Source organism: Protopterus annectens, chromosome 11.part0 (genome assembly GCF_019279795.1).
Source record: "Protopterus annectens isolate FY-2018-M chromosome 11.part0, PAN1.0, whole genome shotgun sequence".
NCBI classification, from domain to species: domain Eukaryota; kingdom Metazoa; phylum Chordata; order Ceratodontiformes; family Protopteridae; genus Protopterus; species Protopterus annectens.
In genome coordinates this window covers 878,922,736-878,950,148 of record NC_056745.1, presented here as the reverse complement: position 1 = coordinate 878,950,148, position 27,413 = coordinate 878,922,736, and the positions used below count along the sequence as shown (strand labels likewise).

Below are 27,413 nucleotides of genomic sequence, written 5' to 3'. Positions count from 1 at the left end.
GATCAATAAGCATATCACACTTTTAAAGTCTTGGCCTTCCATACAAATTCCATCAACTATTTATTAAAATTCCATCAGCTATTTATTAATCAATCAAAACTTCTCTTCTGGTTAAAAAAAACTATGCCTGACCCATATATATAAAAGACTGAAGGGATGAGAAACATTTTCATCCATCTTCATAATAAAGAGCTTCCAGCTTCTCAGTTTTTGTATTACTTTTAGTAACTTTCCACATATCTTAGCTGCCATAACAGAATCATTTTTAATCCATACATCCAAATACTTCTATGTCGCCATAAGCATTGGTATTGTTGAATCAGTTCATGTGTGGATACACAGTCTTTGTTTTATCTTCATTTACATAACATCCTGTAAAGACTTATAACGGTCTCCTTTTCTGCATTTACAAAGCACGAAATATCATCATGTGCAAATAAAGCTACCTTTTTTGTCTCTGCTTTCCATTATTGGCACCAGTCTGACACCCCAGTGTCCCTTGTCCATGCTGCATCTACTAGCTACCCTCCGGACTTATTCTGGTATTACTGGCGCCATTCTTAGATCCTAAGGCCGTTCCGGGGACTCAACAACTTTTTGCATCCATCTGCTTTATGATTTGCCTGTTTCCAACTCCCTCGTGGCAACGGGTCTATATTACTACCTCGAAACTTCGCAAATACCAAAATATCGACATGTAAACAGAGAAATATGAAAAGTACGAATGGCCACGTCCGTGAATTTTTTCACATGGAAAAAATATGCTTGGCCATTATCGGGAATTTGCCCTTTTCTCCAATGTAGAGAGCTCTCGTAGTGGGTATATTAAGTTAGAGGGTTGTGGGCACAGCCCCCCACTTGATTAGGGTTTGAAAGTTTGTTTTGCTGCTGGTCAGCCAAGCAAATTTTTTCCCTGTGAAAAAATTTGCATAAGTGGCCGTTTGTACTTTTCGTATTTTGCTGTTTACTTGTCGACGTTTTGGAATTCACGAGATTGAAGTTTTGAGATAGTATTGACCACGTGGCAACATGGTTTGGTACAGCAGTAGAAAGTAAGATGGAAGATGAGCAGCTTGGATTCAGATAAGGATCACATTCCTTGTGATAGTGAGGAAGAGTGTATTCAGAAACCAGTTGCATAACTTACTAGATAAAGGAGAACAACATGAATTGGTGCTGCTAATGGGTGTCTTGAATGCACATATCAAGACAGACAGAGAACAGGATATCAGGACTGCCTGGGTCCACATGAGTGGGATAACATGAGTAAAGGAGAGGCCGTTCTAGACTTCTGCCTGGCAAATGGCTTTGCATACAAGAGTGGCCAACATGCAACTGAGGTAGACTTCCACCTAGTAAAGAAAACATGTTGGAGTAAAATCAGCAATTGCAAAGTCATCCCCAATGAAATACTCAGCTGACAGCATAAACCACTGGTGTCCACAATCACCTGTAAACAATGGTCAGAGAAAGTTCTATGGTCAATAGAGATCATGCTGAAGACCTGGAAGTTGACTGGACAGAAAGCACAAACGTTCAAAGAAATAATTAGGGCGCTAACACCTCAGGAAGAGGAGTTCATAGATGGAGCTGAAGAATGGCAGTGCCTCAAAACAGCATGTGTGAGAACCACAGAACAGACATATGTCAGAGTCAGGTATGGAAATAAGGTACAAAAGGAAATCTGGTGGTGGAATAGAGATGTCCAGGAAGTTATCAAAAGAAAGGTGTGCAAGAAAAAGTGGGAGATAGAAAAGATCAACCAGGCTAGGAAAGAATACTGGTTGGCTAACAGAGCCTAAGAAAGGAGTTGCAATAGCAAAGAACAAGGTATCAGAGGCACTCTACCAGCTTCTGGAAAGTGAGATTCTAGATGGTACAAAGAAACTATATCAGGTTGCAAGGCTAAGACAGAAAGATAAAGAAGATAGTCAGGCACCCTTCATAATGGATACCAGCAACAACTTGTACACCAGTCCACAAGACATCAAAAGTAGATGGCAGAAAGTACAGTTTTGTACCTACCATAAATGTAGATGTCCGATAGGAATGCATCTGCAGTCCTTACAAATGGGGTTGTCCTGTCGTCAGGCAGCCCTTCGGTCGGCCGGATTCCAAAGTCTGGGTCTGGCTTCGGCTGGTGTCGCACTTCACCCGACATCATTGCTGCAGTTACTCGGGTATAAAGGCATCAGCCGACGCCATTTTCCTCAGTGTTTCTTGCCCCAGATGCCAGGTGCCCTCTAGGAAGGCTAAATTTTGATAAATGCCAATGGTTCAAAATATAAGAGAGCAAACAAAAAATAAGCATGTATGTACATATATACAAACAAATACACCATAATAGATTCCCCCAGCTAGCTTTAAGAAGGGCAAATACCCTAGGAGTACCACAGAGGGGAAGGAGGGTGGGTAATCCTGACTGCAGATGCATTCCTATCGGACATCTACATTTATGGTAGGTACAAAACTGTACTATGTCCTTCAAGGATGCATCTGCAGTCCTTACAAATGGGTAGAATACCATAGCCAAACTGGGGGAGGAGGAAAGATAGAATTATGGTGTAGTTAAGATCCCTTGCAAAACAGCAGTGGCAAAACCTGCTCGGGATCTAGAGTATAAAGGTAAATTATAATGCTTGGCAAATGTATGCACGGAGCTCCAAGTAGCAGCCTCTAAAATGTCTTTGGTAGCCACTCCTCATAGAAAAGCTGTGGTAGTGGCTGTAGCTCTTGTAGAGTGAGGCCTGATGTTTTCTGGAGTTTTCTTTCCATGGTAGGAGTAACAAAATCTAATGCAATTTCCTATCCACTTAGATATTGTCTGTTTTGAAATTGCTTTCCCTTCCATTCCTGCTGCATATGCTACCAGTAGCTGGTCAGTTTTTCTATTGCTCTTGGTCCTGTCCAGGTAGTAGCGTAATTGTCTGTGTACATCCAAGGTATGCAACAGTCTTTCTCCCTGTTCTGTGGATTGGGGAAGAATGTAGGTAGGTGGATAGCCTGATTTAAAGATACTCTGGAGACCACCTTAGGCATAAAAGTAGGATTTGTTCTCATGGACACTCTATCTTGATGGAAGATCAGAAAGGGTTGTACTGCCATTAATGCCTGTAGCTCAGAAACCCTTCTTGCTGAAGTAATTGCCAGCAGGAAAGCAGTTTTCCATGATAAGTATTGCAATTCTGCTGTTGCTGCTGGTTCGAAAGGAGGAAGTGTCAATTTTTCTAGCACAAAGTTCAAGTCCCATGCAGGTAATGGTGGCTTCCTAGGAGGTTTTACATTTTTAATTCCTCTCAGAAACTGCCTGAGCAGGGGATGTGAGAAAACTGGAGGATCCAAGTCGTATTCTGCTGAAATAGCTGAGGCATGAATCTTAATGGAAGAGTAGGACAGGCCTTTGTGGAATAGCTCTGCCAAGTATTCCAGGATGTTGGCTATGTTTACCAGTGACACATCTTCCCCTTTAGCAGTACTCCAAATGAGATATCTTTTCCATTTTGCTGAATAGGTTTTCCTTGTTGAAGGTCTGCGAGCTTCTAAGATAATGTCCTTAACCCTTTGGGATAAATTTGGGTTAATTTGTCTTATGCAATGTTCCAGGCAGTCAGCTGCAGAGTTTTCAGGTTTGGATGCAGGGTGTTGTAATTGTTCTGAGTTAACAGCAAGGGAACTAGAGGTAAGGGCCATATCTGCTCCCGAGACATGCCCCTCAGTAATGGGTACCAATGTTGCCTTGGCCAATCTGGAGCTATCAGAATGATCCTTGGACGTTCCTCTTTGATCTTCAATAGCACCTTGTGCATCAAAGGAAGTGGTGGGAATGCATATGCTGACAGATTTTTCCAACTGAAGGCTAGGGCGTCCCCCTTCCATGCCAGTGGGTGGTACGTTCTGGTGCAGAATTTCTTTAATTGGTGATTGAGTGGGGATGCAAATAAGTCTATTTCTGGGAGACCCCATTTTCTTGTAATGGTTTTGAAGATGTCCGGATGCAGCATCCATTCGTGGGCATCCGTGGTAGTCCTGCTTAATATGTCTGCTAGAGTGTTTTCTTTTCCCGGTACAAAGATTGCTTGTAACTGAATGTTGTAACTCAGGGCCACATTCCAGAGGTCCAGGGCCATCCGGCATAGAGGGTACGAATGTGTACCTCCCTGCTTATTGATGTACCACATAACTATGGTGTTGTCTGTCCTTATCATCAATTGGCCTTGTCGAAGAAATGGTTTGAAAGTCTGAATTGCCAGTTTTACTGCCAGCATTTCCTTTAGGTTTATGTGTAGGTGCAGCTGCTCTTGAGTCCATAAACCCTGTATGAATTTGTTCATCATGTGGGCCCCCCAACCGAGGTCTGAGGCGTCCGTTGTGATGGTTTGGCTTGGTTGAGTGCTGTGGAAGGGCAATCCTTCGTTTGATTGACAGGCCTGAGCCCACCATTGGAATTCTTGCTTCAGGCATGGAATTATTGGAATTTGAGTTTCTAGGCTGTGCTTGTGCTGAGACCATAAATTCCTTAGGTACCACTGTAGTTTTCTCATATGCAGTCTGGCATGTGGGACCAATATTATGCAGGATGCCATGAAGCCCAATGTTTGTAGGACTTTTCTTGCTGTTAGATGGTTTTGTTTTGTTAATGCCAAGAAGTAGAGAGGGAGTTGCTCCTGTTTTTCTACTGTTAGGAATGCCATTTGTTTGGATGTGTCCAGCTCCGCACCCAAAAAGGTTATCTTTTGGGATGGTATCAGCCTTGACTTTTTTATATTGACTGTGTATCCCAGGGCTTGTAGAAGGTAAATGACTCTTTTCAAGTCTTCTGCTAGCTTGTTTTTGTTGTCCGCTTGTATTAGGCAGTCGTCCAGGTAAGGGTAGATTTGGATCCCCTGAAGCCTGCAATGAGCGATTACTGATGCCAGGCATTTCGTGAACACTCTGGGCGCAGTAGATAAGCCAAAGGGAAATGCTGATAATTGATAATGCTCTGATCCTGCAAGAAATCTGAGGTATCTTCTGCAATTTGGTCGTATGGGGACGTGCAGGTATGCCTCCTTGAGATCTAGAGTTACCAGCCAAGACTCCTTGCCCAGCATGGGAAGAAGCTGCTGTAGGGTCAGCATTTTGAATTTTGGAACAATGAGGAATGTGTTTAAAGCGGACAGATCGAGAATAGGTCTCCATTTGCCTTCTTTCCTTGGTACTAGGAAGAGTCTGGAGTAAAAGCCCTTTCCTTGCTCCATATGTGGTACCTTTTCCACAGCTCTCATCTTTAATAATTGATTTACTTGTTGTAGAGCTTCTGCCTTTTGATTTGGAGGTAGGTTTGGCATTCCTCTCTTTCCTGGTAGAGTATGGAAATGAAACCTGTAACCTTGGTCTATTGTCTGCAAAATCCACTTGTCTCTTGTGATGTAATGCCAGTTCTTTGTAAATAAAGCTAGCTTCCCGCCTAAGGGTGCTTCTAGTTGTTCCCTGGTAGGCGGTGCCAGAGCCAAGTCACTGTGATTGTCCTGTAGTAGTGGTGGTGGCTGTGTCTGTGCCTCGCTGGTTGTTACCCTGCCACTGGCATCCCCTGTAGGCACCTCTGGATTGGTTTCTGCCTCTTGAACACCTATTCCTGCCTCTCTGTGCTTTGGAGGAGTCTGGAAAGGACCAATTCTTGGAGGGCCAATTCCTGCTAAACCTTGGAGGTTGGACCTGTAAGAAATCTTTCACTGTTTGGACAGATTTTGCCTTCTCTTCCATCTTCTTCAGCACCTGTTGTGCAGGAGAGCCAAACAAATTGACCTTGTCCATGGGAGCATCTAATAGTTTTGATTTGACATGGTCCGGTAAGGCCTGCTCTTTTAACCATGCATGCCTTCTGATAACTGTGCCAGTCATGGCTGATCTAAAGGAAGCCTCCAGTGCATCATAGCCGCATTTTAAAGAATGGTTACTAACTTGCTGAATGTTATGTACCATTTCCTGAACATATTTCTTGTCTAAAGGTTCATCAGAGGACAGTTTTTTGGTTAACTGGTCTAGCATAAATTCTTGATACTGGATCATATGAAATTGACAGTTCAAGGCACTAGCTGACAGAGTAGCAGAAGTGTAAACTTTTTTACCCCATCTCTCTAAGGACCTGGATTCCCTTTCAGAGGGGAGGGGATTTTTGGCAGAGGTAGATGCTACAGCCTTAGGCCCCTGGGAGATGGTCTCGGGATCTGCAAAAGGAGCCTTGTATAAATGGTGATGTGTGTCCGGGACCCTGTAGAACCTATCGGGCTTAGCAGGGCCGGAGGTAATGAATCAGGAGCAGTACAAGCATCATTAAATGCATCATCTACAACAGACAGAACTGGAGGTATAGCTAAAGGCCTATGTTGTGGTAAATGCAAAAGGTTCTAAGCCTTTTCTGGAGTCTGAAAAATCTTGGCCCTGCCACTGAAATTGTTCCCTCATAGCATGCAAGGTTTCCCCAAAGGAAAATTCCTCAGGTGGAGAGGCAGAAGGGATGGACTCTTCAGCATCAGAGTCTTCATAAGGGGAAAAAGGAGCCTCTGGAGGGTCTGTATTATCTGAATCATCAGAGGAATCATCTGTGGAAACTGGCTCAGGGGCTCTGCTCTAGGCCTCTTCTCTGGAGGTGGGTGAGAGGCCCTGTCTGGGAGAGGTTGGGATCCCCGGATTAAAGAAATGAGATCCTCTGCTAAACTAAGCATTTGGGAACTGGAGCTAGGCCTGTGAGAGGGGGTCTTAACAGGCACAGATTTAGTAGCTTTAGCTGCTTTAGCCCTGGCAAAGGCCTTAATGGACATGGCTGCAGGAGGCCTAGCAGCTCCACGTGCAGGGGTTGAAATATCCAAGGGAATAGTGTCAGATAATTCCTGAGAAGCCACAACTACAGGTTGGATTTCAGAAGCCGATTCCACCAGGTTGGAAGAGGCCTCGGTAGAAGGTAAGCTTTCGGCTGAAGGAAGAACCGCTTGCTCGGTTTCAGCCGAAACAGAGACACTCGCGGTTTCGGCCGAAACTGCGGACCGCGAGTGTCGGTCCTTTTCCTTGCGTTTTTTGGATATTTGTGAAGTCGGAGGATCCGACGGCATAATATAAGCAAAATCAGAGCCGAAAAACTGCTCAGCAAATTCCGACCGACGTCTAAGCATCCGTCGGTTAAAAGAAGCACAGGCTAGACAAGCTGCTACGTCGTGGTCTGGGCCTAAACAAGGTAAGCAGTAAGAGTGGAAATCTTTATGAGGTATTTGTTTCCCACAAGTTAAACAGTTATTCACTTTTTCTGACATCGGCTGAGGCAAGAAAGAGTCCCCAACGGGGTACTTAGCTTTTTAGAAGTCTTCGGTAGTAGTAGTAGAAGTATTCGGTAGTAGTAATCTCTGGTTCTGACCGACCGGCACTTGCGAACAGCTTCTGCTTCGGGCGCCACGCGGCAAGAAAGACAGAGGCAAATGGCGTCGGCTGATGCCTTTATACCCGAGTAACTGCAGCAATGACGTCGGGTGAAGTGCGACACCAGCCGAAGCCAGACCCAGACTTTGGAATCCAGCCGACCGAAGGGCTGCCTGACGACAGGACAACCCCATTTGTAAGGACTGCAGATGCATCCTTGAAGGACATCATCCAGCAGCTTCATAACTAAAAAAAACCCACAGTTCATAGGTGTGTACTAGGCTAATGGCCCTGGAGCCTTTACAAGCCTAGCACATAGGATTACCCTGGCATTGTGCCACCCGACCTTAGTTCCCAGTGCCTCTGTCGAGTACAACCACTGGAGTGATCCCCGGGGTGAATTTTCTATTTCCCATCCACTCATCAAGATTTCTCTTGAAGACAGCCAGTGAGGTACTCTGTTCGACATGTATGGGAAGTCTATTCCATAGCATGGGCAGTCGCTGGGTTATGAACATGTCCCTCCAGCACGTTCTGTTGATTGTGGTAATTTGGCTGAGGTCTCTGGAGTGTGTGGTGCAGAGGGATTGGGATTTCTTTAGATGTAGCATTTCTAACATAGCTGGGTCAGACACGGCTTTGTAAGTCAAGCAGAGATCACCTCTAAGTAGGCTGTACTGCCCTAGACACAGCCTACAATGAAAGAAGAGGAGGAGCCCACCACAGAAGAAGCAGTAAGGAAAATGAAGTCAGGATAAACAGCAGGCTCATTAAGGCCACAGCAGATATAACGATGCTGGGTGAGATAGGGGAGAAATGGCTCCTGAGGGGACTTGCAGCACTATGGAAAGAAAGGCATTTCCCATACGACTGGACTCTATTCCTTCCACTTTCTCTGGTACAGCAAAAAAATCACAGGTTTTCTCTGTGCTCCAGCTACTATTTTTTTTCTAATAATTTGAGAACGCTCACGTTCTTCCCACCTTTCATTATTTCAAACTCTGATTTCTGCAGTCTTATCAGTTAATCTGAATAAAGCTTCTTCTGCTTTTCTAGTCTGTCATTTGACCGTATAAATATTCCTTCAACATTTCACTTATTTTAAACACCTCCAAGTGCATTTAACTTATTTTTCCTCTAAATTACTGGACACCATCTCCTCTGCCAAAGCTAAAATTCAGACTGCATTTTTTGCACATCAGATACAACATTCTTCCTACAAGGAGTTTTTTTCTCATTTTCTAGATTAATTTGTCTAACTTTCAACAAATTTCTTTTTTGATGGCATCCAGACAGTCTAATTCTAGCCAGTAAATGAATTTTACCAAAACTGATAAACTGTATTAGTTTTTAAAATAATTTCTCAATTTTCACTTTGAAAGAGTTGCAATCAACCTGCTGATCAGTGTGTAGCTATCTATGCAGACAATTAAACATCGACAAAACCTGAGTGTTAGTAGGTTCATAGGTAAGTAGTCTAACTGCTCTTACACAGGCTTGTTTTAAGTCTGGCCAATTTCTCCTCTGGTGTTTGAATTAACCTATCCTGTCTGGTGTTAGACTCGCCTTAACTATTCTAATGCTAACCATAAACAGTGAAGTATCATTTATTTAATTACTTTTATTTGACATTTGTTTACCGAGGTGGTCTGACTGGGTCTACAGAACTCATTTTCAGCAGAGGCCTGGGGAGAAAAACTCCACATACAGTACAATAAAGAATACAGTAAAATCCAATGCAGTACAAATCACATTAGAAATACTATACAAAATAAGTTGAAACAAACTATGTTGCAAGATGTTACAATATATACTACCCATCTAGATGATTCTATAGAGTTAAAAACATTCTAATAATAGTCACTCACTATACACGATGTAGTGTCCAAAAAAAGTAGTATGTAGGGAGAGCAATGTGTGACATTGACTGCCATAGTACATGAAAAAATAAATAAATAAATAGAATGTTAGTTTTAGTTAGGAAAATAATAGTCATAAAGTTAGTGATGCAGAAAGATAGTGAGAGTTAAAAAAAAAAAAAAAAAAAAAAAAAAAAAAAGAAGCAATACAGCCTGAGCAATAGCTTAAGGATATGGTATAGAAACAGAGAAGGCGTTACAAGAGCCTTAGGATCTTGCAGACTGTGAACGACTGAAATGTGACAGAAGAGGAGGATGATGCTAGTGTGGAAGAGGAGGAAGTGCTGAGCATCAGGTAGGCTTTATGCAAGAGCAGAGCCATATCTTTTTGAGATGATTTTTTAAAGAGGCTTTGAAATGGGTTAGGCCAGGCATAGACGTGGTAGCTAAAGGTAGTGAATTCCAAATTATAGAGACACAGTATGAATACAGAGAGTGACCTGGTTTTATTGTGGGTTTTGAGATAGCCAAGAGATTTTCGCCTTCTGATCTCAGGGATCAATTTGGTGTGGAAGATGCGACTAGACTGGCTAGTACAGGGCAGGCAGTAGAATCATAGATTCATAGATTATTATTAGGTTAACTGCTCTCATGGACTACTTTAAGCCTAGCCAATTACCCCCTGTGAGAATCAAACCCTGCACCTTGCGTTTCTAAGGTAAGCACCTTAACCATTAGGCCACCCTCCCTAGGCTTCAGTAGGCTTGAAAATAAGGATGTGCAAGGTGGATAACTGAATAAAGGCAAGCTGTTTGGGGAATTCAAGCCAGTTTAATTCTAGGAGTGGTTTACAGTGGTTTGTGTGATATTTAGAGTTTGTGGCAAACTTTGCAACTTTACTGCAGTTGTAGCACTGTTCCATCTTGTTTATGGTAGAAGTTTGTAAGTTAGTTAGGACAGGGGCACCATAAAGAAGGGAAGGAAGTAAAAATGCTTTTGCAAGGGTAGTTTTGGTTGCTGCAGTAAAGAAATGTTTGCTTCTATATTAAGAGTCCCAGTTTTTGATGAGTTTTCTTTATATTTTGCGGGATATGGGGGTTGAATGAAAGTTTGTCAAAGATAACTCCTAGAAGTTTGGTTTCCTGCACTATTTCTGTTGACAGCGTTGTCAGATGCAAGGATGTTAAAATGATCAGTGACAGGGGAGTTGTTCTTGGGATGAAACAGTACTAATTTTGCCTTCTTTGGATTAAGAAAGAGTTGGGCATTTCTTAGCTAGGATTTGACTGCAGTAAAGGACTCTTGAGTTTTTGGATAAAAGATTGTTTTGCAATAGATTACCTGCTGATGGATACCCCTCTCGAGAATTTTGGATATGGGTGACAAGATGGATATAGGATGGAAATTGGATAGGTCAAAAGAGTTGCTCCTTTATGGATGGGGATAATGTGAGATTGTTTCCATATGGTAAGTACTTCTGATTCAAATAAAGACCTATTTATAAGGATACTGATTGGGTAGGCAATTGAATTAGCAGCCAGTCTGAGGTAGTGTGGTGGAAGATTATCAGCTGAGGTAGAGCATGATTTTAGTTTATGTATCAGTTTCTTAATGGTGTCAGTAGGTATGGGCTGAAGTGAGAATGGGGTTGGTATGACATTTTGTTGAATAGAGGGGTTATTAATTTTTATTTATTTTATATTTGTTGACCGGGCTAGTCTAGCTGGATACATATCCATTTTCAGCAGAGGCCCGGGGAGAAAAGCTCCACGCACAAATGCATTAAGGCATTAAAAACTTAGAAAAAAAATGACTAGCTTAAATTATACAGCATAACATGTAAAGAAAGTAAATTTTGTGAATATTGTACAGAGACAGAGTAGATTTTGGAGATAAACATGTCTTAATTCAATAGAGGGATTACAAATACAATCAGGCAACAGTTAAACATAGTAACTAAGCATCAACATTCATTTGAGAGAAAAAATAAAAACCACTAAGAGAAATAAAAATAGAGACTAGGAAGGACAATAACGCAGGTAAGAAGGGGTTATTAGTTAATAGTCAATGACTCTCAAGGTGGGGTATTCGTTAGAAAGCATGAGAGGAGGGGAGGAGAAAAAGTGAAGAGTATTTTTCAATTAGGCTTTGAGCAGGGACAAAGCCATTGTCTTTCTAGGTAATGTCTGAGGTGTTTCTTAGAGTTGTGTAGATGAGAGAGAAGTGAGTGTATATTTGGAAGCTTATTCCAGATTCTACCAACAACATTGGAAAAGAGTGAATCTCCTGCTTTGTTATTAGATATATTGTTGGCAATGTGTAACTTATTAGCTGAGCGTAGTGTTGTAAGATTTTTGTATGGGGAGATCAGATTAGAGAAGATAAGGGTGTTGGTGGGGTGGTGCAGAATTTTTTGTGCAATCAGCAGTTGATTGTACTGTAGTTGGTTTTGTAGTTCTAAGCAAATGAGTTGTTGAAGGGTGAGACAGTGGTGGGTTCTATAAGGGGAGCCAGTGGCAAATCTAGTAATATTATTATAGCTAGTTTCCAGTTTGGAAAGATTAAGCTTAGATAGATTGGTATAAATGGCAGATGCATAGAACAGGGTAGAAGTAAGCTGAGTCTGGACAATAGATTTCCTAGCTAGTGGGGTAAGAAAGGGTTTTATTCTATACAGGCAGCCTAGTTTTTTATTGATGGTTTTTATAGTATTGTTAACATGGACATCGAAGCTGAGGTTATGGTCAATAGTTATGCCGAGGAGACGAGCAGTAGAGTCAGGGGAAATACATGTACCATTGTCAGAGGTAATGGTAAAGTGGATCTATGGGGATTTTTTGGGTGGGAGTAAAAAGTAAAAGTTTTGTTTTTTTGGGGTTAAGGAGGAGGCAGCGTTGGGTAAAACATTTTTCTACTTTGTTAACTACAGTTTGGGTAAGGGTATGGAGGGAGGAGGAAGACTTGGTAGTACAGATAAGCGTAGAGTCATCAGCATATTGTACTCAGGAGGTTTGAGGAAAAGCAGTGAGGAGATCATTAATGAAAATGGAAAAAAGAAGAGGTCCTAGGATAGAGCCTTGGGGTACTTCAGTGTCCAGTGGGAGGGGTGGGGATAGTTTATTGTCCCAGAGTACTGCTTGCTTTCTGTTTTCAAGATAGGATTTAAACCAAAGGATTGCTTGTTGGTCAAGATATTGGGCTTTTAGTGCATTGATAAGTAGGTTATGATTAACCATGTCGAAGGCTTTTGATAGATCGATAAATAGAGCAGATGAGAGAGAGTTGTTGTTTCGATTCTTGTTAATACAGTCAGTAAAAGTTAGCAGGGCAGATGTAGTGCTATGAAAGGGCCTAAAACCGTGTTGGCAATTAGCAAGCAAGTTACTGTGGAGAAGGTGCTGAAGTAGTTGATGGTGGATACATTTTTCCATGATTTTAGCTAAAGGGGAGAGTAAAGCAATTGGACGGTAGTTGGAGATATCATTGGATTTACCTCATTTGTGTAAGGGGATTATATGGGAGATTTTCCATAAAGAAGGGATGTAACCTTCTGAGATAGTTCTGTTTATAAGGATAGAAACAGGGTATGCGATGGCTTTAGCAGCAATTTGAAGGTATTCTGCTGGGAGACAGTCAGCAGAAGGGGGTGCAGGGTTTAAGTTTTTGAAGGAGTTTGCAGATAAAGGTAGTTGGTACTGGTTGTAAATGAAGGGTGGGGGCAGAGAATTGTTGGTATGTTGTGTAAGAGTGGGGGTAGGGGGTGATAGTGTTTTAGTAAGGGTTTGAATGGCTTCAATGAAGCAGATGTTAAAAGCATTTGCTATTTGCAGAGGGTTGTTATGGGGGATAGAGCTGAGAGGAGTTGTTCTAGCCTAGCCTGGTTTGAGAAGTTTATTAATGCCAGACCAAAACTTTTGAGGTTTTTAGAGTTCGAATGTTGAAGATGGGAATAATAGTTCTTTTTATCTAAGATTATATATTTTTTGACGGCATTTCTTAACTGTTTAAAGTAGAGGTGATCTGCAGGGCTTTTGGAGGTTGTCCATTTTGCCCAAATTTTGTTCCGTAGGAACATTTTTTCTTTGGTTTGTTTTGTAAGCCAAGGAGCTATTTTGGTCCTGACTCTGGAGGAGCGAATGGGAGCATGGCTATTTAGAATTTGAAGGAGTGTAGAATTAAAGAAGGAGATAGCTTCATCCAGATTGAGTTGGAGTTAGTAGTAGCTGATGGTCTGGGTTTGGTGTCTGAATAGGTTGAAAGGTGGGGGTGGGGTGGGGGTCCAGCATTAGGCATGTTAGTAGGTCTGATATTGATTTTATGAAGTGCTTGTTAAAGATTTTGGCTATTTGTGATGGAGGGGTATCGGGTGATAGGGTGTGGTCTCTATCTGTTCCAGGGTTAAGTAGAGAAGATATGGAGTGCCAAAATGTATTCGGGTTGATTTTTTGTTGGAGTTGAAGCTGGGAATAATATGACTTCTTATCTCTCTTGATTAGTTTTGTCACTTTATTATGTAGTGTTATGAAATGAACATGATTTTGTTAATTTTTGTTCTGTTTCCAGGTTATCCAGGCTAGGTCCCTTTGCTTCATCGGTTGTTTACATTCCTTAGAGAGCCATGGAGAGTCATATGAATGGGAGCTATTGTATTAAATATGTGAAGGAAGGTATTATTAAAGTATAGTACAGCATAATTGAGGGGTAGTTGTTTAAGGGGTGTCTAGTCTATTTCATGTAGGAGACTGTTGAATTTATGCTGACAAAAATTAGTTGAGTTCCTAACCGATTTTACAGTATGTACTCCTAGTTCTTGGGAGTTTGTGCTAAGTGAATGGATAAATGATAAATAATAGATGATCGCTGAGGGAGTTAGACAGTGCACCGGAAGAGGGGTAACTGGGGGGGAATACTAGGTTCTAGTCTAGGGTGGATTGGCAGGTAAGATCTTTGCTGTATCTTGTTAGAGTATCGATAAGCTGAGAATCATTTGGCCCCACAATCTTTTCGAGGGGAGGACTTTTGCCAAGGTTCAAGTGAAGTAGCCATGTAATTTATGAGTGCTGCAACAATCTGGCAAAACACTTTTCCAAAATCCGCCTTTATCTTGCTACCAGGTTTGTGCAGGACATCACAAGTCTATGTACCAAAACACACCATGGGATAAATATGTTAAATCTGTTCAGTTCTATTTCCCTTAATTATTACACTCTGATAGCAACATCATTTTCACAGAAAAGAAACTGGAAGCCCAAAAGACTTATTTCTAAGGTTACCTGGGTACCAAATCTTGTAATTTTTTTTCTGAATTGTATAAACACATGCAAAAACCACAACAACATTGTTTCTCTTTTTGAACTATGAGAAGACATGCAAATAACATATCACCATTGTTCTATTTATTGCAGGTTTGTGTTCCATAAAAATATATACCAAAAGTGACTGCTCTAGGTAATTAGCACAGTACCTACTGGACTATACCCTGAGAATGTAAAAAGAACTTATGGATGTGCAAATCTCATCTGCCTCTCTGATGCACTTGATACAATAACTGCAATAGCATTCTGCAAGACTTGGATTCATGTCCCAGTGACGGAACATTTTCTCTCTCATCTGTGTTTTTGTGTGTTCCGTAAGTATGCATATCACACAATTTTGTGACTTGTTAAGGTACTGAGGTGCTTAATGAGAAAGAGAAATGCAGCTGGGGGGGTGCAGAGGACTCAGTAGTTTCAATGGTACAGCTGGCATAAAACCAAAATGATTTTATTTGCACGTGTACCTCAAACAAGACAGAGACACTCCTGTGTTATAATACAGTTGCTATGTGTGGTCTGTGCAATGACCTCCTCAGAGCGTTTGTGCTATTTATAGTTAATCACTGTTCCTTTGCAGTCTATGAGCTGCAATCAGTGCAAATTTAACATAAATAATCCCATTCGTTTAAATGCAGTCCACCACACTGTTTTTTGCTTCATGTTACTACATGCATAATGTGTGCACCTGAATAAAAAAATATAGGTGACTACCTGGGCATGTTATCAGAGCCACATTATAATCCTTTGTAACTTGAAATGGCTGCAAATAGCATTAGTCACTGCACAGATACGCTAACATTGTCTGGAAAGCAGAACCTTAACCTGCCAAAATAATGTTAAATGTTCATAAAAGTATAGCAGTCTACAAAACACAAAACTTTTTTTTTCAAAATACCAGTATAATGCTTGAAGCGTTTATATTCTGATACAGCCACAAATGATGACCATTCCATGTTTTTAAACTAGTTCCTGCTGACTTTCTAAGCACAAATTAGTAAATGGGAACAAAGGATGTTACGTCCCAAAAACCAAGTGCAGTAGAAGAAATCTCAGACAGTGAAGTTTGAAGATAAAGGGAACTTACTTGGAGAACCTTCATCATGTACTCCATTCAAGCCATTGATGCCATCTTCTTTAAAACACTGTACAGTTCCTTCAATTTCTTCACAGTCGGCAGATGTTTTCACAAATCGGCTAAAAACATTTAATATTGAGTAAGCATTTCAGCAAGCAAGAACTGCATGCTTATTTTCAGTAAAACACTGTTTAAGACTGGATCAAATGCATACATTACCCACACCAAAACAACAAATAAATGTTGTTTTTAACAGCACTGTCAATGTCAATATCCCACAAGAGTAGAGATGTGATGCATCTTACATGAACTGATCTCTGCAGCTGTCACAATAAGTAGCAATCCATCTCATGAGATGGATCACTATAGCGCAATATATTTAGAACATGAGGAAGGTAAAGCTGCCACTCAAAGGTAGAGAGGGCCTCTACAGTTGCCTAATGCAGACTACTAGGAAAGAACAGAAAAACAATGAGAAAATAATAGCACAGATATAACTACTACCTAATCCACACAAAAAGGTAAAAAGAGCAAATGTGAATTTGATACCCAATGCAAATAGCTAAAGTTGTGAACAGAAAAGTGACATTATTAAGATGGTGCAGATGCAGGATAAAATATTAACCTATACTTGAATTTTGAGGAAAGGGAAGGAAGGCAGAAACAGCAAACTACAAAAAATGCAAACAAAAATACTTCAGTTTTGTCGCTCGTTCATCTCTAACACATAAAACAAGAAGGTTTGGGGTTTCTTCTGATGCTTTAATACATACAAACACATCACGATGGACAGCAGCATCATTAAATATGAACAAACTAGATAACAAACAGAGCTTACATACACATACATGCTTACATCTCAACAGCTAGCTACAAAATGGCAGTCAGGCTCGCACGTATTAAGTATTTATCCACTTGTGCAAGTCCTTGGATAGCTTCTTTAAGGTATATACACACATTTGATCTACATCCTCCCTCTTAAAAAGATTGCCCTTTATGAAAAACAATATCAGAGCTAGACATGCGTTACTATACACATTGGAAACAAAATACAATGTTCATGTCCAAGTTGCTTCACATCTGCTACAGGGTTTAGAGATTCAACCATATCTCATAATATAACAGGATGAAATTTAGCAACAGTGACAGTCTGCAGTGCACAACTAGTATCAGGAACTTCTGGATTTGTCATAGGAACAGGAATATCCTCTGGAACTTCCTCAGGAAATGGAACACCAGACAACTCACTCTGAGATAGAGTCTTTCTCACAGGCTATCTGCTGTAGTATAGGCTCGGACACCGGTCAAAAATGTTACGGTTCCACCTAAAAGTTGCTCCTTCTGATTCTATAATGTATGACTTTGGTTCTGGACCAATATTCTTCAAGACACCAATCCAATCATAACCTCTGGACATTTGCATCCTTACTGCTTCTCCCTCTCGTGATGGATTGAGTGGTTTACTAGTCTTATCATAGTAGGACTTCTGGAATGGGCGTTTCTTCAACAGATTGGCTTTTACTGCTCTATTATTCTTGACACATGGAACCAACAATTGACTACTGACTGGTAATGTGGTTCTGGTTGGTCTCGACAGAAGTCTCTGAGCAGGTGAAAGAATAGTTGTGTAAAATCTTACCATAACCATAGATGTCCTTCTCTTCCATATTTCAGTATTCTTACTGTGGGATTTCCCGCCTCAAGTGACCCAACATCGGCTCTTATACAAAAGCTTAAGCCTGGTTGCTGTAGGTGCATGGAACGTCACACATAGGGCCATAAACCAGGGACCTTAAATGTGATGTTTGCATGCACAGACCTCAGAACTTAAAAGCCAGATAGACAGTCTTAGAGAGAGAAATAAGTGATTGTCAGCTAGAAGTGTCAAGCGTCGTATGCTGGCTAGTTGCTCTTGGTTAAGGGTAGAGCTTCCCAATCGCTAGGAGCTAGGTTAGTAGTCCAATGTAATGCAGGGGGAAGGTGGGAGGGATGGAATACTGCAACATGGAAGAGAAGGACATCTATGGTTATGGTAAGAGTTTACACAACTATTCTACGTACTTCTATTCCTATGTTGCAGTATTCTTATTGTGGTAGAGTACCACAGCTAGTTATAGAGTTAAGGGTGGTGGTAGAGGTGAAAGATTCCAGAAACCCCTGCAGGATTGTTCTAGCAAAGCCTGTCCTGGGTCTGGAGACTTGATCTAGTTTGTAGTGTTTGATGAAGGTGTGGATAGTGGACCAGGTGTCAGATTCTAAAATGGAAGCTATGTCCAGCCCTTTGAGAAAGGATTTGGAAGTAGCCATACCTCTGGTGGAATGAGCTCTCACCCCCTGGGGTAAAGGTTTGCCATGGTGTGAGTAGCAGAATGAAATGGATTTTCTGATCCAACCTGAAACAGTTTGCTTGGAAACTGCCTTGCCCATAGCCCTGGGGTGGAAGGAGACAAAAAGTTGATCAGATTTTCTGAAGGGCTTAGTTTTGCCTAAGTAGAGTCTAAGTTGTCTGTGCACATCCAAGGAATGGAGAATCCTCTCACTCTTGTTAGTTGGAGAGGTGAAGGTGGTAGGCAGGTGAATATACTGATTTAAGGACAACTTGTTTACCACTTTAGGTATGAAGGAAGGGTTAGTGAGTTAAGGTCACCCTGTCCTTGTGGAAAACAGTGTAGGGGGGCAAGCTATGAGAGCCTGTAACTCTAACACTCTCCTAGCAGAAGTGATGGCCACCAACAGTACAATTTTCCATGTACAAAGTTCTAAAGTAGCATTGCTAGCCGGTTCAAAGGGGCCAAGTGTTAGTTTTTCCAGGACAAAGTTTAGATCCCAGGGTGGCGGGATGGTTTTCTAGCTGGTCTGATGTGCAAGATCCCTCCCAGGAAAAGTTTTACATCTACCCTGGATAGTAAAAGGGGGTCTAGAGGCAGGCAAGCAGATATTATTTATTGACATTTGTTGACCGGAAAAGTCCACTGGGCTCGAGACCCATTTTCAGTGGAGGCCCGGGGAGAAAAGCTCCAAGTTGCATGAAAATCATTACATAAATTTGTAAGGAAACAAAATTATAATTATAAAGCAAGTGAAATAATACAGAAAACTATCTAAACAGCAAATATGTTGTAAAAAGGCACAATACAGTAACAATTGAACATTAGCATGTAGGAAAATTATACAGTTAGAAATATTTAACAATACAGCTCAATTTTTTTTTTTTTTGGGGGGGGGTGTAGGAAAAGGGAAAGACAGAATTACAGAGTTAAACTTAAAGGTAAGACGGATATAGTTAGAATCTTATAGCTAGGTAGTGGGAATAAGTAGATTATAGGTGGCATATACTTAATGGTAGTATTAAAAGTAGAAAGTGACAGAGGAGAAGATGAGTTAAGATGGTTGTACTGATGTCTGGACTATGATACTAAAGATTAGGGATAACTGGTATGGTGTAACGGCATAACATATACATAAGTATATTTGCTACGTGAAACAGTTTTGCTAGATTAAGGAGGCTGTAGATATGTGTTGCATGTGCAGCTGGGATGATCAGTGAGATGTTGTTTTAGTTTTCTTTTAAAGGAGATTATGTTGTCTAATTCTGTAACTGATGATGGGAGGGTGTTCCACAGCTTAGTTATGGAATGGGAATAGATGCAGATATGGCTGAAAGATGTACTTTCAATGAGGAGTAAGAAAGGTCATCCTTAATGAGTTCACACACATATGCAAGGACTAGGGAAGGGTCAGCCTGGCTGGGGTCCCTTGTCCTTATGCAGACACCATTTTGAGAATCTCTCCCATTTTGATAAGGATGATTTTCTAGTAGCAGGTTTCCTGGCCTCCCACAGGACTGTAAGCACATCCTCTGAATAGTGGTGTCTAAAAGGGATTAGAAGTTTATCACCCAGAGTGTGTTAGTGCTAACATCTGTAGGTGAGGATGTGTTAGGGTTCCCTTTTGTTTTGTGAAAAGGTCCAACTTGTGGAGTAACCTGTGGTGATTGCCCTTGGCTAGTGAGTGAAGTAGGGGGAACCAGTGCTGCCTTGGCCAGTAGGGGGTCACCAACAAGATTTTTGTTTTTTCTTCCTGATTTTCAGTAGGACCTTTTCAATTAGAGGGAAGGGGGGGGGGCATACAAAAACAGTCCCTTCCAAGGAATGCTGAAGGCATCTACTCTCCAGGCTAGTGGGGAGTGATCCTTTGTGTAGAAATTGATCAATTGTCTGTTCTGGAGGGAGGCAAACAGATCCACTTGAGGAGCGCCTCACCGGTGGACAATGTCTAGGCAGGTTTCCCTGTTCAGCATCCACTTGTGCTGTAGAGACGATGTTCTGCTTAGAAGATCTGCCTGTTTTTTTGTCCTGAGAGGGGATGTATGAGACCTGCAGAGACAGGTTGCGCCTGGAGGCAAGGTCCCACATTTGTAGAGTTATTCTGCAAAGGAGGTAGGCCTTCATTCCTCCTTTGTTGAGGTACCACATGACTCTGGTGTTGTCTGTGAATATTAGAAGGAGACATGGATAGAGGGTAGGAAGAAAAGCTTCTAGGGCTAGGAGAACTGCAGTCATCTCCCTGACATTGATACGTTCCTCTTGAAGGGTAGGACTCCAAATTTCCTGAACCCTGAAATCCTTGCAGATGGCAACCCACCCTAGGTCTGATGCATCTGTGTAGATGAACTGGTTTGGGGAGGGCATTTGGAGAGACAATCCCGGCCTGTGACAGGTTTGTTGAATCTACCAACTTAGCTCTGATTTGAGGCAGGACAAAAAGGGGATTTGCTTCTCTAAAGAGTGTAGGTGTTGTGACCACACGTTCTTGAGGTACCATTGGAACTTCCAAATGTGCATTCTTGCCAAGGGGCATGGGAATGGTGGCTGCCATAAGCCCCACGAGTTGAAGGAATTATCTTGCAGAAATCTGAGATTCCAGTAAAAGGTTTTGAAAGTGAGTAGAGAGGGAGTGGACCTTTTCCTGTGGAAGAAAGGCTCGCACTAGATCTTTCCTGATCCTGCAGCCCAGAAAAATGTTGTCTTGCTGAGAGAGTAAGGAGGATTTGTTTAAATTGAGGGTGAAGCCCAGGTTTTGAAGAAGGGTGGTGGTGAACCTGAGGTGGTCTCTGAGATGGGTTTTTGCCTCTGCTAGAAGGAAAATGTCTAGGTAGGGGTAGAGTTGGCTACCTTGGGTCCTGCAGTAAAGCAATGGCTGGGGCTAGGCATTTTGTTAATACTCTGAGTGCTGTAGACAAACCAAAGGGCAAGGCTTTAAACTGAATGTGAGAGCACGGTCCAGAAAAATGTAAACATTTTCTGTTGGAGGGTTTTATGGGGATATGACGGTAAGCCTCTTTTATATCCAGAGTGCCCATGAAGGCCTGGTTTGGGATAAGAGGGAGTAGAGTTGGGATGGTGAGCATTTTGAAAGAAGGAACTTCTAGAAATAGGTTCAGGAAAGACAGATCCAGTACAGGTCTCCAAGGACATCCTTTCTGGGGACCAGAAAGAGTCTTCAGTAAAATCCTTTTCCTTCCTGCCCGGAAGGAACAGGTTCTATTGTTCCTAGTTTTTGAAGGTCTTGAAGAATTTGTGGCAGGAGGTGGATTTGGTTTTTGGGGAGAAAGGGAATGGGCTTTGGGAAGGGCTTTTCCCTCCAAGAAAGGAAGTATCCGTTTTGAATGATACTCAGTACCCATTGGTCTGAAGTGATGGTTTTCCAAATGGGTAAACAGTGGGATAGGTGGGTTGACAAAGGCAGATGGGGAAGGCAGTCATGCATTGTTGGGTGCAATTCTATCCTGAAAGGACCGTCTAGGACTTGGTTGAGAAGTGCAAGTCTTCTGGTTCCCCTCCTGTGCCTGGAGGATGAGGGGGTGGCAGAGGAAGGGGTTCTCCTGACAAATGAGGTTTTAGCAGGGTAGTTCCTGTAATATTTTGGAATAGGGGACACAAGCAAATGCTTGATGTCCTGCAGTTCCTTGCTTTTCTCCTTCAGGTTTTTAAAAATTCTACAGACTGTTTTCCAAACAAAAGGTTATGGTCTAAGGGGCCGTCCATAATCTTAGTTTTAAAGTCTTCTGGAAGAGGTTGTAGGCGAAGCCAAGGGCATCTGTGAAGGACAGAAGCTGCAGACCTAGCATAGGCCTCTGCAGCATCATAACTGCACCTAATTGAATGTCTGGCTACCTGTGAAGCCAGAGACAATTAAGATGTTATGTCTGACTTAGTAGGGCAGTCAGGTGTAGCAGCCAGGAGATTAGTTGCTTGTGAGACAAGGTCCAGTGCCTATTTAACCATATGTGTGTCTGGTAATCTACAGCACTGAAGGACAGGGCGGAAGAGGTGTACACTTTTTTACCAATCCTGTCCATGCTTTTGCGGTCTTTTTCAGTAGGCAAAAGAGAAGCAGAGGGAATAAGTCTGGATTGGTTGTCTGGAGAGACAGCAATAACTGCAGGGTCTGCCAAGGGGGGTGGTTTAACTAAGAATTTTTCCTCATCAGGAACCTTATAAAACCTGTCTGGTCTTTTAGGTGCAGGCAACTGAGAGTCTGGACTTTTTGGATGCAGAGGTAAAAGCATCCAGACAGGCAGGTAAGACTGGTGAGATGGCTGATCGGGAGGGAGACTCCACTTGAAGGAGTTCAAAATACCTCCTCTGGGTGTCAGTCATTTGGGAAGTGTCCCATTTAAAGTACTATTTCATCTTAGTTATTGTTTCACCAAAGATAATGTCCTCTGGTGGGGAGCCCCCTTCAACTGATTCCTCATCTGGTGAATATTCTAAAGGAGAGGCAGTCTAGGATGCATAAGAAATGGACTCTTCAGAAGAAGAGTAGTAAGGTTCTATTCCCTCCTCTCCTTCTTGGGTAGTCTGCAAGGGGAGAGAAATGGCAGAGGCAGGCCTAGGGCTGAGCAAATGTATAGTGGAGGGAGTAGAGCCTGTGGGCCTGAGGGCCATAAAGGCCTGCATCAGACAATAAGTAAAAGACTGCCAGTCTGGGACTCCCTTCATGGGTATGAGTCAAATGATTAGTTTTCTGTTTTCATTTAGTAGGCATTGGTTTGGAGAAGGCCTAGGCTCAGATGCTTGAGTCTAAGGAACAGGACTCTCCGAAGGTCGACCAATGGTTTCTGGTTCCGCCTCGACATCGGTAGGAACTGACATCTGGACTATCTCCGTGGATGTGCGGGGCCATAACTTCTGAAGTGGCTTCTTTGGTGGGATCCGTCGAAGTAGACTGTTCTGTCGGACGTCCCTCAACTCCAAAATCAGAAGCTGGCAGGACGTCCGATGTTGGAGAGGTAACGGAAGTAGGCCTGGAAACTTAGGCTTTTTTCCACGGTGGTTAAGCCGGAACGGCCGATTTGGGGTCCATTCTAAGTGCAAGCTTTTTGAGAAGTTGGTTCTCTAAATATAAATTTAGTGCGGCCAGACGGCTGGGGGGGGGGGTCTTCGGTACGAAAGATTGGCAAATGGAACAAGCAGTATGATTGTGTAACTTCCTAAGACAAAAGGTCATGGGTATCCTTATGCTGTATCTGATGCCCGTAACAACATTTGCCCTTTTTAGCCGACATTGGCTAATATAAAATACAGCTAACCAAGCTCAAGCAAAAAGAAAAGTACAGATGTGTACACTTAACATAAATGTAGATGTTCGAGTGTATTTACTGTTGCAGTCATCACACTTGGGTTATCCCTGCCGGGGTAGCCCTCGGCCGGCCCGAATACCACAGACTCAGTATTTCTGTGTCAGTTGCTGTCACTTGAGGACTGACGTCAGGTCATCAGTGCTATAAAGGAAGGCATCCGATGCCATTACATCTGTTTTTCTTGCCCTAACCTGTCAGGAGCCCCCAAAGTAGGAGGCCAGGCTCTGGTGGTTGAACCCCACCAGTGGAAAATAATTACCAATATGTCCATTGTAAGGAAAGGGGAACAACAAGGAAAAAAAGGAAGATAAAGAAAAAGGGAGATGGAGGGAGGGAAACCAGGACTGCAACAGTGAATACACTCGAACATCTACATTTATGCTAAGTGTAGACAACTGTACTATGTTCTTCGTGTTTCACTGTCGCAGTCATCACACTTGGGTAGATTCCCAAAGCTGAGGAAATGGGTGGAGGCAGTCCAGGAAGCTAGGGGCTGGCTAGCATGCCCTGCAAGACTGCAGAGGCAAACCCTGCCCTGGATTTGGAGAAGAGAGGCAGATGATAATGCTTGGTATAAGTATAAACAGATGTCCAGGTGACAGCCTCCAGAATGCCCCTGGTGAGGACTCCTCTGAGGAAAGCTGCATAGGTGGATGCTACTCTGGTGGTGTGTGTCCTGACCCCTTTGGGGGGAGGCTTGCCATGCTGTTTGTAGCAGAAATGGATGCAGTGTGCTATCCACTTGGAAATGGTTTGCTTGGAGATGGTTTTGCCTTCTGCCCCTGAAGCAAAGTTAACCAGCAATTGATCAGACTTTCAGAAGGGTTTAGTCTTGTCCAGATAGTATCTGAGCTGTCTGTGTACATCTAGAGAGTGCAGAATCCTTTCCCATAATTTCAGCCCAGAAATTAGTAGTTTACTGGCCATTTTTGGCTACTTTCTATCTCTTTCATTTTCCTGCTATAAAACCCACATTTGCAAGGTTTTTGTGCTAGTATACAGCTCATCAAGCTCCTGTCTGGTGCCCTGCAGAGTTCTACAGCAGCAGAGAGACAAAAGAGAGACTCTGGAGTGATTAAGTATCATTTTTCTGCATTTTATTGCTGCCTCTAGCTAATTCTGCCTAAAATGCTGACTTTCTAGAGTTTCTGTGATTTAAAAAAGCTTGTTTCAGCTACATATTGTACTTATTTTACTGCCTGCACTTAAAGTCGATTTTGTGTTTAAATTACCTGTTTAACTGTTGTAGGCTACACACTCAAGTGTGATAGCCATGTCTGTGCATTTAAAGTGTTTTTTTTTTTATTGTATCTGCTTTATTTTCTGGAAAAAATAAATAAATAAAAAATAAAGCTAGTTTAATCCAGTTTTCAGGTTAGTGCTGAATTCAGGGCTGTGTTACAAGTTTCTGTGTTTGCCCGTATCTTACTTGGATAGAAGGAAGTTTCTCTATTCACTGTGAGAGAGGGAGCTTTGAGCAGCCTACTGTCCCTGGAGGAGTGATTTCAGCCCAGAAATTAGTAGTTTATTTGCCATTTTGGGCTAATTTCCATCTATTTCATTTCCCTGCTATAAAACCCGCATTTGCATGGTTTTGCATGCCGGTTAGCTAGGGTATAAGTATTCCTGGCTCCGCAAAGTCTACTCTTCAATTTTTCCCTTGGAACTAGATAAACTTTCAACTTAAGCACTCAAATCATTCACTTCTCATCCCTGCACTTGCCCTAAACTCATAGCAAGCACTAATAAACCTTAGCACTACACCCACCTATACTGTAGAGAAGGACAAGGCTCTCTATTCGACCTTACCAGCCAATCAGTAAAATAGCTCACAACCTATCCAGGCATGTCCAAAGGGCAGTTTCAGGTGTACTCTCCAATCCAACTGGTGAATCTGGGCATTTTGAGGCAATGTTACAATTGCCTCATGTACACAGACAACCCTCTCCTCCTTCCACCAAACACTAATACATGCGAGAGATGCAATTATGCAGCCAAACTGGAGGCTAAGCTCTCTCAACCCAAGACTGGACCAGGCAGTCAAGAGGAGAATGGAATTACTTGCATCACCCCACTAGTCTCACATAGATCTATGAAACCAGCACTGGCAAAAAAAACACAAATACACAAAAACATACTCGGAGGCTCTAAATAAAAATCTGCAAAAGCAACAGAGACCTCCAAAGCATACATCCAAGCAACCTCCACCCCCCAACACAAACCATGAAACACATACTTCACAAAACCAGTGTGCCATACAATCACAGCCTTTAAGGCAAAATAACATACCCAACACACTAGTAATAGGTGACTCTATAGTCAGGCACACTGACGTCCCACTCACTAGGCTGAACAAGGAGAAGGTTACTGTTAGTTGCCTGTCAGGTGCCAGGATCCGCCACATAACCAAGCACTCAGGTCACTCCAGAAAAAGTACAAATATGACACAGTCATTGTCCATGTTGGTGTGAATGACCTGAGCCGTACTTCCCTGGACTACATGAAGAGAGACAAGGAGAAGCTCTCTGATCACATAGCCCAGGCTGGTATGACCCTAACCCTGAACAGCATCCTGCCCTCACCAGGAATGATACCAAGGTATAGAGAAAAAATTATCAATTTCAACAACTGGCTAAGCTTCTGGTGTCATTCAGCATGGGATGACATGCTCGACAAGCCATGCTGCTTTGCTAGAGACGGCTTGCACCTGTCACCCTTAGGCTTTCGACTACTGGCCAAGGCTCTTGCCACCCCTATAGTGCCTTTTTTAGGCAAGGCTCAAAAGGTAAAATGCACCGCCATAAATATCACAAGTAGCAAAAAACTGAGGGTAATGCTGCTCAATGCCAGAAGTCTAAACCTCAAAATGCACGCACTCAAGATACTCCTCAGTATGGAGAAAATAGATATATGTGCAGTAACAGAAACCTGGTTTACGGCTCCAGAGAGCACCCCAGCACGACCAGGCTACACCTCATACCATACATTTTGGCCACAAAACCCAGACCGAAATACAAAATGTGGGGGAGTATCCATATTCATCAAGGATACCCACACCTCCAGGTTAGTGGCACAGCACGATGCTTTAGAGATCATCCACGTGCAACTAACAACGGGAAAAACTGCTATTCAAATTATAGCTTGCTACAGATCACCCACCATGTCCCAGGAACCCCACTCCGCATTCCTGGAAACACTGGGAAACACAAAGGTCATACCAAACACCCTGATATTGGGTGATTTCAATTATCCAAACATTAACTGGGAGAACTACTCCCTGGCCCAACATTTCCTAGAATTTATAAACTCAAACGCCCTGGATTAACAGGTTAACATCCCCACAAGAGGTGACAACATATTGGACCTGGTCATCACCAACATGGGCGACCAGTGTTCCACACCGGAGGTCAACCCCTCGCTGGTTAGATCTGACCATAAACTAATCACTCTGGAAATCCACATTCAGCCACTACCCCCGGTCAAAGAAACCATTGTGAAAAACTTTTCAAAAGCAAACTTTACATTACTTAAGACCGAGGTGGGAAGTTTCAAAGCCCTCCATGAGGATAACTCTGTCTAAGCTGCAAAATCCTTTACTATTGCACTCTACGGGCACCTACAAGAATGCATGGATCGTGCTATCCCAAACAAAACCAAGACTCACTCCTCCAAGAAAAGGAAACCAGTCTGGTGGACCCCTGCCATAAAAAAGCTATACAATAGAAGGAAGAAACTAGTACAGAAGAGAGTAAAATCCCAAGAAGGGAAGACATCCCTGATCAGTATCAGCAAGAAACTACGTTCCCTCATAAAATCATCCAAGGCTAGCTTCGAAAGAAAAATTGCCATGGACTTCAAAGATAACCACAAGGCATTCTTTAGCTATGTCAAGAATCTAAGTGGCAATTCTCAGATCTGCTCTGAGTTAGTGCAGAATGGCAGAAAATACACTGAACCGACGGATATAGCCAACATCCTGGTAGACAGGTTCAATGCAAATTTCACCCCCCTCTCACCGCCAACAGGGCCCATAACTATACCAGAAGAATGTAGTGCCCCTGAAATCACAGACACCCAGGTTAAAACAGCCCTTTCCAAAGCCAAAAACACAGCATCAATGGGACCGAACT

The 27,413-nt window shown here is 42.4% G+C and overlaps 1 protein-coding gene across 6 annotated transcripts in view; it reads right to left on the bottom strand.

The window, feature by feature from the left end:
* Positions 1–27,413, bottom strand: part of USP15 (ubiquitin specific peptidase 15) — a 2,212,142-nt gene that overhangs the window by 528,143 nt on the left and 1,656,586 nt on the right. For all 6 annotated transcript variants that reach the window (XM_044088286.1, XM_044088282.1, XM_044088284.1 and 3 more), the window contains one exon: positions 15,648–15,757. In XM_044088286.1, the coding sequence (XP_043944221.1) occupies positions 15,648–15,757 (110 nt within the window). The remainder of the gene's footprint in view (positions 1–15,647; positions 15,758–27,413) is intronic.